Here is a 15266-nt window from a genome sequence, read left to right as displayed (position 1 = left end):
ACGCCATTGCTCCGCCCTCGACGTCATCACGTTTGACGTGAGGGCGGGGCCCGGATACTTGGCTATTTCAGTGGCTTCACCACCACAAACCCTTCGAACCTGTCTTGAAGGAAGTGACGTCAGTGGCTTGGCTTCACTGACGTCAGTGTCTTCAGAACGTTGAGGGTGAGTTTTATTATATAGGATGCTTTCCTGCATAGTGCTGGCATGTTTTGCCCCAGATCCAGAATGGAGATAGGTTGTACCAACTGAACCCTGTTCTTGTATTCTTGAGAGGTCCGGGTTGGCTTTCTAGCCGGAATTCATTGCTCCAATTTGTGATTCTGAATGAATGCCATGTGGAAGGACCTTGGAAGCTTTTAATCTTTGTCATGCTGTTCAAGTACGCTACTTTGCATTAAAATTATGGGAGTTTAGTGGTTTGGGAAAAAATGTATATCTTTTCTAATAGTGAGGCACTGTCGGAAAAATACAACACCGTGAAAAATGAATGACAACCTGAGTAATGTCCTAGAGATACAGAATAAAAAGACTGCCTTCCAAAGGACGCTGTCTTGGTCAGATCTAAGGATTTCTTTCCTTTAGGAGGAGGTTTGATGGGCTCCTTGATGACAAAAACAGTTGTCGGCTCTCGTAATTTACTGAGAATTCTGCTGCTGATAGAGGCAGATGCTGTGTTTGGGGCTTTTGAAAGCTGTTTTCCCACCAGGAGACATAAATGAATGTGACAAATTGGTGGGTTTTTGCCCTCCCCTCCCTCCATGTCAGTTGTCGGAGAGGTCTTTGAAGAAGTCTGCACGCTCTTGAATTGATTCTTGTGCACCTAGGCCATAGTAACTGGAAAGAATACTGTAAACAGATTATTGTGGTGCCTTATTTTATAGGCCAAAACTTAGAATCTTCTTTCTTTACCATATGTCCTGAACTTCAGCATGTATTGTGTATGGTTAAGGAACAGTCTGTCTGATAGTCAGCCGGTGACAGTTAACATTTTTTTTAAACACACTGCCACCAGCTAAATTATCCCTCAATGTTCAGTGCCAGACCATGTCCGGGCATCGGCAGTGAATATTGGGGGCTAAATATGAGTGCTGGAATTTATGCGGGCCTGGCCGATATTCAGCCAGGGCCAGCATAAGAGTTATGCAGCCCTGCTGAATATTGGACTGCGATCCGCAGAATTTAAAAAAAAAAAAAATTTTTTAAAGGTTCCCCTGAGCCCCCTTCCGCCCCCAACAATGTCCCCTCCTTCTCTCCCCCCTCTCCAGGCCCACAGAAAGAAGCCCCCCCCCCAGAGTCCCCCAGCCATCCAGGTAGGCCCCTTCTGGGCCTGCCTGTATCCCTTGTGGTCCAGCGGCAGCTTGTGGTACTTCATGTAGTACTGTGAGCTGCAGCAAGAGGTTGCAGCAGCCATTTTAGAATGGTTGGGAGGGTTCTTGGGGAGGAAGGGGGAAGCCCTTAAAAAAAAAAAAAAAAGTTATGCGGATGCCAGCCCAATACTCAGAGCTGGCACCTGCATAGCTAAACGGCCTAATGTAGGATAGCTTTTGAGCTGTCCTAAATTAGGCCGCTTAGCTCCGCGGGTGCTGGTACTGAAAATTACCGTCACCCACGTAATCCCAGTGAGCTCCTTAATTAAATGCAGTGTAAAGTCTTTGTACACCTTCCCTGTAAGCTTTTGTGTTGTGTGTGTTAGTTTTTGTCTCCTGTTGTGACGTTTTGTACAGAGAATGCTGTGCGTCATGTGTGGCAGCAACTTATCAGTTCATCTTCTTGAGCACAATACGGAATACTGTGCCTGGAATGGGGGCTGAGATAATCACATGTCCTAGATGTATTCAGCGGAAAGTAGCAAACCATCCTTATTCAACAACAGCGTCTCTGTAATTTTTGAATTAGGGTGCTCTGAAAGATGGAGCCGTCGTTTGGGTGAAAAATCTTGACCAATATCTTTTCTGCAGGAAAAAAAAAGCACAGCGCCATTCCCAGTCTGCCAGCATTTCTCACAAATAATTCAGCTTCAGCTGAGTAGGGGGAAGAAAAATGATGCCTTTACACTAACGCTGTCTCCTCCTTACTTTACCCTGAAACAAATCCATGTTTTATGCAGCAGTATTCCAAAGCAGCTTTGTTAGTAATGGACGACATGCTACTACTACTGAGATGCCTCGTTCTTTCCTTCCTCCCAGTCTCCCCTGAAATATATGAACACTTGGCAGTTTTGATTGGGCGATTTCATTATTCCAGGATACCCATTTTTGTCCACGTTCACCAGAGGGGCTTTGAAGGGTGGGGGAAAATCGTTTCTGAAATGTCTACAGTATAAGAAAACTTGGTGTGACTGTGCCAGCCCTGCAGCCAGGATATCTGGTTAGTGGTTGTTGTGGGGAAAGGATGGTTTGGGACGGAAGAGCTAGGTAGAGTGGATTAAATGGTGGTGGTTCCCCATTGAGCACAAAACTCGTTTCTGAGAAAGAAAATTCATCTCTTAAACAGAGGTTCTCAACCCATAAGAACATTAAAAAAGGGGGAAAAGCCTTTCACATCTGGATAAGCGGAAAAAAAAATTGCTGTGAAAAAAAAATGTTTCATGAGAATGATTTGTCCAGCTGTGTGTCGGTAACATCATCTTCCAGTGCCATTCTTCCTCAGACTTCTCCCCTCTCCCCCATCGCAGAGAGAAACATAATAAATACATGAAAGAGAGATTTCTCTTTCAGGGAACAGTAAAACAGAGAGGTCATTGTGTCCCACTCTGCAGTCTTGATGCTTTTCCACTTCCCTTACCCCGCCCTGCCCCGTCCTTAGGAGGCCTCCTAGAGATAATTAAATACAGTCGTACTCCGAACTTGTACAGAAAGCGCAGTGTATCATTCACAATTCCAAAAATGGCAATAAAGCCTCTCCATGGACTTGGCTGGCAGGAGGTGTTTGACAAAGGAAGTTACTTGGCAGGCTGAAGCTTTCTTTCCTATGCTCCAGAGACCCTGGGCTGCTTTGTTCAGAAGTCTTCCAGCTTCATTCAAGCACCACTTTCTTTCCAGTAGATGCCAAGTTCATGGCTACATTTTTAGGCCTGATTTGCTAATCAACTTTCCCATAAACATAGAGAGTGAATTGGGCCAATTTATCCTCTTTTGAGGACTGGTGGGGGGTGGGGGGTGGGGGGAGGTGGTCTGTTCTTTCATTCCCGCTCATAGTAATGGTAGATGATGCAAGATCACAAACAGACTGACAGCTGGATGAGAGGATGTTTCCAGGGCTGAAACTCGCAGTGTCTCTTGTCCGTCTGCCATTATACCTACTGCAGTTCAAACTGGCAGCATGGCTCTGTCATGAATATGCTATTATTCATTTTCTGTAGCACCAATGAATATGCTTATTTCCGTACTGTCTTGCAATGATGGTTCACAGAGACACTTGTTTTGGATACCTCATGTCCAGGTTGTATATTATTATTGTTGGATGTTTATTGTGTCTGTTTTATTATTGAGTTATTTTGCCTTGAGCAATGTTTGGAAAGGTGAATAAGAAATTAAATAAATGCATGAATAATGATGAATGCCTGTGGACTGGTTGCTACAAGCCTCCCTTTATTTAGAAGGTGACCTTGTTTGTCTTCTCAGAAGAGGAGTCCAGATTCGTCACACGTTATTCTGCCAGCATGTGATCCAAGTTTCAGTGTTCGCTGTCGTAGAGTTGCTAGCCAGCACGGAAGGAAGTTGGCATGTTCTTTCATTTGACACAACATAGGAGATGTCAGCTGTGAGCCTCAACTGCACTTCAGGTCTGCCGGAATCTTGAATAGGGGCTGCTGGGCACTTCACATTGGTCTCTCAACTGCCCCTGACAGGATAAATATTCCTTTCTCTCAAAATTATAAAGTCCAAGGAACACTTTCAACACCTTTACACCTCCTCCTCAATTCAGTGTACCCGGCTGTGTCTCATTACAGCCTTGACTGGCCGCAGTTGCTCTGCCAAAACTCTGGTCTTAAAGACACTTCTTTCACAGTTCTGCAGCCTTATTCCCCTTCATTCACAATGCTGCAAACTTTCTGTCAGTCCCAACTCTCTGCCTTTTCACCATCACAGTTCAAATCCACACTCCCCCCCCCCCTACTTTAGCTTGTACTGGAGAAGAAAGGACCCACCTCCCGCATTTGCCAGATAACCAACGTCTGACAACCGCCCACATAGGTCTGGATTTTACTGCCTCAGATTTTCATAGAGCAGGAAAAAGAAGGGCCGTCGAGAGGGGGGGGGGGGTCAGGGGGGACAAAATTCCCCGGGCCTCCAAGGGGGGCCCGGTGCCGGGGTCAGGCCACTGGCACTGCAGTCCCCGGTCTCACCTGCCTGTCTCTTCAGCTCCGGGCCCCCTGCATTCGAAGCAGCAGACACAGATCGTCTCCCTTCGGGCCTTCCCTCCCTGTGTCCTGCCCTCGCGGAAACCAGAAGTTACATCAGATGAGGGCAGGACACAGGGATGGAAGGATCCAAAGAGAGGCGATCTGCGACTACCACTTTGAATGCAGAGGGCCCGGAGCCGTAGAAGCAGGCAGGTGAGACCGGGGGCTGCAGCGGCGGGGGGGGGGGGGGGGGGGGGGGGGGGGGGGGGCGGCCTAGTCTCACGGCGGCCCTGGGAAAAAGACAAAAGGGAAACTCAACAATCACTATAAACAACAAGCCCAAGAGTCCTTACCCTCCTGATAATCACTCCGTGCTTATACTCCCCCCTGTCTTTGAGCCAGTGCAGAGACTTCGTTCTCTCTGCCTCCTCCTCCTCCTCCTGCATTGTGTCACCTTTATCCCGGTCCATTAACTCTAAACTTCCTTGACATCCCAGCTGATCCTCATTCTCCTCCCAATCTTCCCCTCCCCTGTCCTGCTGCAGGGAGTTGTAGTCTTCCTCTTCCTGCTCCTTCCCCGATCTCACCGGCCCTCGGCTCTGTCGACCGTCCGCCACCGGGCCGGGCCCCCCCGCATTGAAATCATCACAGCGTCTCACCTGTCACCTCCGTGACTGAAAGCGCAGCAGCGGCAGATTGGATTCGCTTCCCTTCGAGCCTTCCCGCCCTGTGTCTCGCCCTTATCTGATGTAACTTCCGCGAGGGCGGGACACAGGCAGGGAAGGCCTGAAGGGAGGTGAATCTGATCTGCTGCTGCTGCACTTTCAGTCATGGAGTGAGGTGACAGGTGAGGAGCTGTGATGATTTCAATGCAGGGGGCCCGGCCCGGTGGCGGACGGAGGGGGGGGCAGGTGGGGCCTGCGGCGTGGCGGCCTGGGGGGTGGTGGCGGCGGTGACGACCCCAGGGGCGGCCTTGCCCCGGGCCCAGCCCATTCTCTTGGTGGCCCTGACCTGGGTTCTTTAGCCATTTCCTCTTTGTCTAATTTTGGATTCTGCTGAAAGCTGTCACAAGGTAGACCTGCCAAAGGCAGGTTTTATCATTTCACCAAGCAACAATAAGGCAGAGATTCGGGAAAAACTTGCTGGGCTGCCCGGTTATTAACAGCAGATTATTACACCATGAAGGGATGGTGTACAGTCACTCTTCATTGCATTGCAGTTATAATTAGATTTGTGCTCAGATTTTAATGAGCCACCTTTAATGAGTCTTAGCTTACTGGCAAACTTTAATTTCCTGATTCACCACTGAATTTACTGACTTCAGCTAATTAGAACTGTAACCATGGGTAGTTTCTACAGTTTCCTTCCTTCCTTTTTGGTCTCATCATTATCATTACTTTCTTAAGTTTTTCATGGTTCTTTAGTGTCTTTTTGTCTGGAGAGACATGGGGCTTGAAACGGTGTGACACTTGTTACTGTTGGCTTAATAGAACCGATGAGGAGGAGCTTAGTGACCTTAGATCATCTCCTAATGATCTAAGGCTCATCGGTGCCTTTTAGTCCACCTTGACCCAGGTGGCCTTGCACAGAAAATACTGTGGATAGTGGAGCAAAGAATGAAGTACTGTGCCAACCTCCGAGGAGCAAATGTCGAGAAAGATCGAGTGCAAAATACATGGGCGGAGCTTATGAAGGAAATTTACTTGTTGATCACTTAATTCTGTCTGTCTAAAAATATATGTGCTACTAATCAAGGCAGTAATCCTTTTTGAGCCTTGTGCCCCCCAGCAACTTGGTCTTACAGCAGAGGATTCCACTATTGGGAACCTCTGTTCTACGAAAGAACAGTCCATTTATGAGCATTATTTAAAGTTGAGGGGACCTCAGCATCTCAGTTTTTTCAGGATGGAGAATGGCAGTATGGCCTGTAAGGGTATAATTTGATAAAGTTAGTTTTACACATTTATAGCCACATATTTGCATAAATGACCTTTATAAAAATATCAGCACTGAATATCAGACCGACACCCGCATAACTGTGGAATTACAGTCCGAAGCTGATACCCCTCTCCCTCTGTCCATGTCCGATCCTCCATGAAGTTCGATCAGGCCCCCCTCCAAGTCCGACTATGTCCAATTCTCTCTCCTAGCCCCCCTCCCAAGCAGGCTTGTGGGAGGAGGTGGAAGGGAGGATCTGACAAATTTGGGGGGTGGATGGGAGGGGGTGGGGGGACCAACATGGTCTTGAGTGGGAGAGGGAAATGTGGACTCTTCTTAAGCTGGTCCCGGCTGATATTCAGAATCAGGGGCGTTGGTGCTTGATTGGGGGGTGGAAGGAGGCTCTGATGGCCGTTGTGAGATGTGTGGTGAGAAGGGTGGTGGAGGCGGTGGTGAGAGGCGGAGCTAGTGTTGGGCAGACTTCTATGGTCTGTGCCCTGAAAATGATAGATACAAATCAAGGTAAGGTATACACAAAAAGTAGCACATATGAGTTTATCTTGTTGGGCAGACAGGATGGACTGTACAGGTCTTTTTCTGCCGTCATCTACTATGTTCAGACGAAATGGATCCTCAGGAGCTTAGCCGAGATTGGGTGGCAGAGCTGGTGGTGGGAGGCGGGGCTGGTGGTTGGGAGGCGGGGATAGTACAGGCCAGACTTATACGGTCTGTGCCAGAGCCGATGGTGGGAGGTGGGGATAGTGCTAGGCAGACTTGTATGGTCTGTGCCCTGAAAATGACAGTTAAAAATCAAGGTAAGATATTCACAAAAACTAGCACATATGAGTTTGTCTTGTTGGGCAGACTGGATGGACCGTGCAGGTCTTTTTCTGCCGTCATCTACTATGTTACAATGAGGCATATTTTCAAAGCACTTAGCCTTCCAAAGTTCCATAGGTTTCTATGGAACTTTGGAAGGCTAAGTGCTTTGAAAATATGCCTCTATGTGTCACAGGAGCATTGGGCTGCAGCTTTGAGGCCTGATGGTCCTGGCATGGTAAAACAACCCCATATTTTGGCTGAGGCTATTGTGGTGTGTACCTGGTGCACACCACAAGATGTGTTCTAGAATTTACACAGCAATGAGCTGCTTTACATTTGTTTGTATAGTTTGCCTTTCATTACTATGTAACCTGTGGCGACCTAAATATCACAGCAGTAAGACAAGTCAAGCTATGTTAAGGTACTTTAAGTTGTTTTAAGGGGCAAATAATGTGACTTAAAGCCCTAACGCAGCTTGATAACGTCCCCACTTGTTTGGCATTTCAAGTTGTCAAACTTTGAATGAATTTATTATTATTATTATTATTATTATTATCATTACATCACACTTCTAGACTACTGAAACCATAGGTTCTAAGTAGTTTACAAAATCAAGAAACCAAGGTATAGTCCTTAGGAAATACATGACATACAATATGACGTAAGAATCATTAGTTTCAATAAAATTAAACAAATTTTCTAAAAAGTATAGTCTTAAGTTGTTTCCTAAAATATAAATAATCTATTGTCATATCCAAACCTGTCAGTACATTTTTCCAAACTTTAGGAGCTTGAAAAGCCAGCAGTCTTTCAAAGAGATTAACTCTCCTGTTTACAAGCCAGCTAGTGACTGGCGGTGTGCTACTTCCGACACAGCCCATTCACTTTGAATGGGCTGTGTCGGCAATGCCGCACGACTTTGTAAACAGGGGGGTAAATCTGTTCACTCTCTTAGGGAATGGTAATGAAAATGGTTGATAGTTATGTAACCTTCTATATCTACCAGGAGTAGTAAAAACCAGGTGGGCCATTTAAAAGCTAATATAATATACAGGAACATGTAAACAGCAACCTGGCCTCAATAGACGACCAGTGAAGCTGTTCAAAATATTTTGAAATTCGATCAAATTTATGTAAGGAGAAAATGAATCTTACTGCAGTATTCTGAACAGACTGCTGCTTTCAAAAGGTTTGTTTAGATGCTCCTAAAAATAGAAGATTACTGTAATCTAATTTGGATAATAGTAGCGATTATACCAAAAGTCTAAATTGAACAGGTTCAAGAAATGTTCTGATTTTTCTAAGATTTCTCAGCATGGTTGCAAAGTATAGTAGTGTTTTAGTAAAAACTATGGGGTCTTTTCACCAAGGTGCACTAAAAGGACCCCAGCGGTGGCATCGGCACATGGGTTTGCCACATGCCGGGGCCTCCTTTTATCGCTGCCGGCAAAAGGACTTAAAAAAAATAGAAATAGCGCACTTTCTGCATGGCAATTTCTGTGGGGAGCCCTTCAGGTGAATTTTCGAAAGAGAAGGGCGCCCATCTTCCGATACAAATCGCAAGGCCACAAGGTCGCCCAAATCAGCATAATCGAAAGCTGATTTGGGGCACCCTCAACTGCTTTCCGTCACGGGGACGACCAAAGTTCACAGGGGCGTGTTGACAGTGTAGCGAAGGCGGGACTGGGGCGGGCTAAGGAGATGGGTGTCCTCAGCCGATAATGGAAAAAAGAAGGGCGTCCCTGACGAACACTTGGCCGACTTTACTTGGTCCATTTTTTTTCACGACCAAGCATCAAAAAGGTGACCAGATGACCACCGGAGGGAATCAGGGATGACCTCCCCTTACTCCCCCAGTGGTCACTAACCCCCTCCCACCCTCAAAAAAAATCTTTAAAAACACATTTTTGCCAGCCTCAAATGCCATACTCAGGTCCATCGCAGCAGCAGGGCCTCAAAATACGACAGAATCACGCCACTTTTATCTCGACTTCACTGGCTTCCAGTTGAAGCCAGAATAAAATTAAAAATCCTTACATTGACTCATAAAGCACTATATCTACTAACTCCATCGTATCTATCAAATCTTACCCTGCCATATTCGCCTAGGAGAGCACTTTGTTCACTTACAGATAACAGATTGATTATCCCATCACCACAGAAGGCTAGATGGGAGTCCACTAGAAATTCAGCTTTTTTTTTCTTGGCCCCCTCTCTCTGGAATTGTCTCCCAAAACATCTTAGATTTGAAAGAGTCCTACATTCAGTTTTGAAAATTTTTGAAAACATACTTATTCCAGGAGACGTTTGAAAATAATCTGTGATAAAAGATAATACTAGGTAGAATTGATTATGTAGTAAAACTATATGTTAGTTATGTATTTGTTATGAATGGTTGTTTAGTAAAATTGGTGTTTTCTTTATTTTTAAGAATGGTTGTCTTCAGGGGCGTATCTGAACTGCGGTGGTAGGGGGGGCCAGGGCCAGAGTGAGGGGGCACATTATAGCCCCCCCCCCCCGCCGCCGCCGCCATTGCCGATCCCCCTCCCCCCAGCCGCTGCCATTGCCAATCTCCCCCCGCCGTTGCTGTCGCGTACCTTCGCTGGCGGGGGACCCCAACCCCCGCCAGCCGAGGTCCGCGTCCTCCTGCCGCTGCCGGCTGCCTGTAAAAGAATTCCGTCAGCTGGCGGGGGACCCCCAACCCCCGCCAGCCAAGCCGAGGTCCTTTCATTTCTTCCACTAAAGCTGGCGCCGAAAGTTTCTTCTGAGTCTGATGTTGCTGCACGTTGTACGTGGAGGACGTCAGACTCAGAAACAGAATGAAGCTCATTCTGTTTCTGAGTCTGACGTCCTGCACGTACAACGTGCAGCGACGTCAGTCTCAGAAGAAACTTTCGGCGCCAGCTTTAGTGGAAAAAATGAAAGGACCTCGGCTTGGCTGGCGGGGGTTGGGGGTCCCCCGCCAGCTGACGGAATTCTTTACAGGCAGCCGGCAGCGGCAGGAGGACGCGGACCTCGGCTGGCGGGGGTTGGGGTCCCCCGCCAGCGAAGGTAGGCGACAACAACGGAGGAGGAGGGTTGGCAGCGGTAGGGGGGGTCCAGGGCGAAATCTGAGGGGGCCCAGGCCCCTGAGGCCCCACGCAGATACGCCCCTGGTTGTCTTAGCTTGCTTTCCTATCAGTTTGATGGAGTTCTTTTATGCTTGTTTTTATTATGATTTTATATTAACATGTAAACCGTTTTTGTTTTGTAACCACAATTTAAGATGGTATAGTATAATGAATAAACGATACCTGGAGCAGTTGTAGTGGGTGCAGTGTACTTCAGGCAGGCGGACCCAGGCCCATCACACCCCCCCCCCCACCTGTTACACTTGTGGTAGTAAATGTGAGCCCTCCAAAACCCACCCGAAACCCACTGTACCCACATATAGAGGTGCCCCCCTTCATCCCTAAGGGCTATGCTAGTGGTGTACAGTTGTGGGTTTTGGGTTTTTGGGGGGGGGTTGGGGGGCTCAGCACCCAAGGTAAGGGAGCTATGCACCTGGGAGCTTTTTCTGAAGTCCACTGCAGTGCCCCCTAGGGTGCCCCATTGGTGTCCTAGACAGGAAGGGGGACCAGTGCAGTACGAATGCTGGTTCCTCCCATGAATAAATGGCTTGGATTTGGTTGTTTTTGAGATGGGCGTCCTCGGTTTCCATTATCGCCGAAAACCGGTGACGACCATCTCTAAGGCCGACCTAAATTTCATGATTTGGGCGTCCCTGACCGTATTATCGAAACGAAAGATGGATGCCCATCTTGTTTCGATAATATGGGTTTCCCCACCCCTTTACAGGGCCGTCGTGTGAGGACGCCCTCATGAAAACTTGGGCGCCCCGTTCAATTATGCCCCTCCACATCTCCCTCTATTTAGGAGACAGTAAGGGTTCCTGTTCTAACCTGGTGCTAAAAAATTAAAAATCATTTTTTTTTTGTGCCGGAAATGCCATGCGATGGGAGTTGGCACTACCACCGAAATGCTGTGTGCCAAGCCTGCAGTAGCCCTACCGTGGCTTGGTGAAAGGAAGGGCCCCTTTGACATGTATGTGGTGTTTATTCAGAGTCCTAGTGGTTTTATCTGTCAGGAGTCTGCACAGTCTGTGAGACATTTCATTGGGAATGATTATACCACAATCGCACAGGATAACAAAAATATTACCCTTTTACTAAAGGTAATTAGAATCTGGGCGTAGCACATCTTAACAGGGGACTTTCCCAGATTCGTTGCAGCATAATGCATTGCTAATGTTCGGTAACAAGTTAATACAGGAAGCCTTGGAGTGGAGGAGTGGCCTAGTGGTTAGAGCACCGGTTTTGCAATCCAGAGGTGGCCGGTTCAAATCCCGCTGCTGCTCCTTGTGATCTTGGGCAAGTCATTTAACCCTCCATTGCCTCAGGTACAAACTTAGATTGTGAGCCCTCCTGGGACAGAGAAATATCCAGTGTACCTGAATGTAACTCACCTTGAGCTACCACTGAAAAAGGTGTGAGCAAAATCTAAATAAATAAACCCTTACCACCTCCTGGGGGGGGGGGGGGGGGGGGGGTGTAACTGCTCCCATATTAACTCTACATTATCCAGCTACCCATGCTAATGCGCTGGCTGGATAACAGTTCCATGCCCACTTCCTTCCATGACACACCCCCTGCCTAGAATAATAGCAAAAAAATAAATTGCACACAATTAGTGCGTGCTGACAGGCAAATTACTGCAAAACCTGCAATAAGCCTTTCTTCCCGTGTTACACATATGTTATCGCCTAACGTGTCTTAGTAACAAGGCCCCATAATGATTTAATAATTCAAATAATGATTTAGCAGTTCAAAAATTTATTAAATTCATTCTAACAAATACCTCCTCTGACTGAAAATGTCAGTAAGCTCACGTATCATTTCAGTTGTAGAATTTTTGTCAGTTTAATGGCAGATATTGCCATAAAAAACATTTCAGTAGTGCACAGATGTCCCCTTTCATTGGGCCAGAACCCAAGGTACTGTAGTACCCAAGCTGTTGAGACCATACAGGTGCCTTACATAGACATGTTTCAAGAGAGAACCTGTGTGTTCTTCTGAATTCGTGCTTTGCAACATCTTGGCACATGCTCCAAAAATTCCGCTTTATGCTTATTGATGTTGTTGGAAAGTGTTTTCGAAAGCAAACCTTTGAACTACTGTTTGGTTGCAACTTGCCTTGATTACTTCCTCGGAAGCAGTGAGTGAAGATATTCAAGAGTGCTTTTCATATCTGTAGCTTGGTTATCTAATGCAGGAAATTGTTTATAGTTGGCTTTCTGCTCTGTTTAAAAAAAAAGGTTACTTTTGAAAAGGGAACCTCTGTGCGCTGAACACTTCTTATCAACCTCATGACTGTGTTTTTTCTCCCTTTTCAACCTCCAATAGCAACAGTTGGAAGAGGAAGCAGCAAAACCACCAGAACCCGAGAAACCAATCTCTCCCCCACCCACCGAGTCAAAGCATCGCAGCTTGGTACAGATCATTTATGATGAAAATAGGGTAAGTCTTTAAATGACTTTTACTATCCCCGAATAATGAGTTTGACGGAGGCATAGAATAAATTAATATCCCCCCACCCCCGCTCTTTCCAGTTGCTTCTGCCCATTACAGTTTCCAGACCATTCTCATCCCCCACCCAAAATAAAACTGCTGTCTTGTCGGCTGAATCTGGTGATTAAGGTGTGTTAACTTAATTGGCTTCTGTTGGGGTACAATCCCATGTCCTTCATTCATAAGTTACCTCCCATTTTTATATCTTCTGCTCAACTCAGCCCAGCCATCACTGCAGTGATCCTCAGCCAGTTGCCATGATCTGATCCCTTGGAACCTGGCTGACATGAACCTTATGACTGGCCACTAGGTGTCAGGATTGCACAGTAGCCCGTGCTGCTCAGCTGGCATAGGACCAGCAAACTGGCTTGGGAGCTGTGTTCATGTCTTCATAGCAGAGCACCACTGAGGTACTGGGCCTCAGGTTTTCCATTTTCTGCTGCCATGTTGTTATTTCAGTATATATCTCAAAGCTATACTTCAGGAGCTTAGTCAAGATCGGGAGGCGGGGCTGGTGGTTGAGAGGCGGGGATAGTGCTGGGCAGACTTATAAGGTCTGTGCCAGAGCCGGTGGTTGGGAGGCGGGGATAGTGCTGGGCAGACTTATACGGTCTGTGCCCTGAAGAGCACAGGTACAAATCAAAGTAGGGTATACACAAAAAGTAGCAAATATGAGTTATCTTGTTGGGTAGACTGGATGGACCGTGCAGGTCTTTTTCTGCCGTCATCTACTATGTTACTATACTTCAGCCCAGCTAACCTATGTGCAGAGCTGATTTCTTCTCATGACAGCTGACTTTCTGCTGCTATACACTTCTGCATTCCTGTTTGGGAATGGCCTTCAAATGAGCATGCATCTTCACATTTGCATTTTAATGACTTCGCATCTGTGGGATAAATGTAGGTAAATAAATACTGAGTGACTGCCCATTCCACTCTTGAAAATGCAGCAGTGGAAGGAAAATTGGGCAGGGGTATTTCGCAATCAGTCAGCAGGTGCTGAGGTGTAGGATTCTGCGCTGCCTTACTGAGAGAAAAAGCTCTCATCAGTTCATGCAAATACAGACTTTATGAATTGCTTGTCTCTTGCAATCAGTTGGCTTTTCACGGTGAACAAGGACCTGACAATTTACTTTTTGTTTTGAACTCTGTGCTCATAGGGGCTGGTACAGCCTTCCAGCTTGCATTTCAAACCATATTCAGTGACAAACAAACGTGTAATACATTGTCTGATGCTATTCTATGACAACTGTTCTTTTCTCGGTTTTTTTTTTCCTGTTGAAAATGTGACTCTCTTTTTCTGACTTGTAATTAAAGGAAATGCTGCCTGACTGAATATGCATTATGATTAGGGGTCTGTGATTAGTAAAGATGTGCATGTATTAAGCATGTGTTTAAAAAGTTCAGTCAAGGATGTGCAGGAGAAATGATATGAAAAGTCCCATGAACTGTCAAAATGCGGGCCCAGGTGTAGTGGATTTGGCCAGTAACACAGAACATTTATCAAAATTGCTACTGCTGCTTTAGACTGAGAAGGCCAGTCACCCTGTTGAACCAGGATACTTAATGGTTAGAGCAGTGAGCTGAGAACCAGAGAAACCCAGTATAAATGTCATTGTAGCTCTTTGTGACCTTCGGCAAGTAACTTCTCTCCATTGCCTCAGGTCCAAACTCAGGCAGTGGCGTTCCTGGGAGGGGGGGGGGGGGGGGGCAGTGGGTGCAGTCCACCCCGGGTGCACGCCGCTGGGGGGGGGGGGGTGCCACGCGCCTGTCGGCTACGCTCGTTCTGTGCTCCCTCTGCCCCGGAACAGGTTCCTGTTCCGGGGCAGAGGGAGCATGGAACAAGCGAAGCCGACAGGCGCGTGGCACCTCCCCCCCCCCAGCAGATAAAAATGCACCCAGGGGGAGGTGTCGTTTCACCGGGGGGGGGGGGCATTGGCGATCCGCCCCGGGTGTCAGCCGCCCTAGAAACGCCACTGAACTCAGGGGCTGTTTTACTAAGCCTCTTAGGTGCTAACGCAGCAAAAATAGGGATTGAAGGTGGGCAGTGGACCTGGCTGTTTTAAACAGGGTTCCTTGATAAAGCATTACATGAATCATGACTCATGTCAAACTACAACCCCCCCCCCCCCCCCCCCCAAGACGACATCTATTCAGATAAGTGATTTGAGAGTTTGAAGCTTAACTTTTTCAGTGGCAGAAAATTATTAGCAAAGAGAGTATGAGTTTATTGTTGCAGGGACTGATGTGGAAGTTGGTGGATGACGCTTGATGATACAAGTTTGGTTCATCAAGTACCACCGCTGAGGTTCCATTTAACATTTAAACATAAAGTATACTTATGTGAATTGCAACCATAATGACATAGCTGATATTCTTTGGGCTACAATATACAAGTTTGCCTATTGTGGAAAAGTTTATCACCACTGTACAGCACTGCATGCATCCAGTAGTGCTATAAAATGATAAGTATGTCTGTTTTAAAGCAACCCTCAAGGTTATGAACTTAGGGCTTGGAAGGACTCATCCTAGCCAGGCAGGTTCTTAGCCAA

The 15266-nt window shown here is 46.8% G+C and overlaps 1 protein-coding gene across 1 annotated transcript in view; it reads left to right on the top strand.

Moving 5' to 3' along the window:
• Positions 1-15266, top strand: part of LOC115479673 (nuclear receptor corepressor 2-like) — a 667653-nt gene that overhangs the window by 308238 nt on the left and 344149 nt on the right. Inside the window, exon 6 of the mRNA XM_030217748.1 lies at positions 12550-12663. Coding sequence (XP_030073608.1) covers positions 12550-12663 — 114 coding nt within the window. The remainder of the gene's footprint in view (positions 1-12549; positions 12664-15266) is intronic.

Source organism: Microcaecilia unicolor, chromosome 11 (assembly GCF_901765095.1).
Source record: "Microcaecilia unicolor chromosome 11, aMicUni1.1, whole genome shotgun sequence".
Classification (NCBI taxonomy): domain Eukaryota; kingdom Metazoa; phylum Chordata; class Amphibia; order Gymnophiona; family Siphonopidae; genus Microcaecilia; species Microcaecilia unicolor.
Note: the sequence above shows the minus strand (reverse complement) of the source record. Positions and strands in the feature narration are given on the sequence as shown.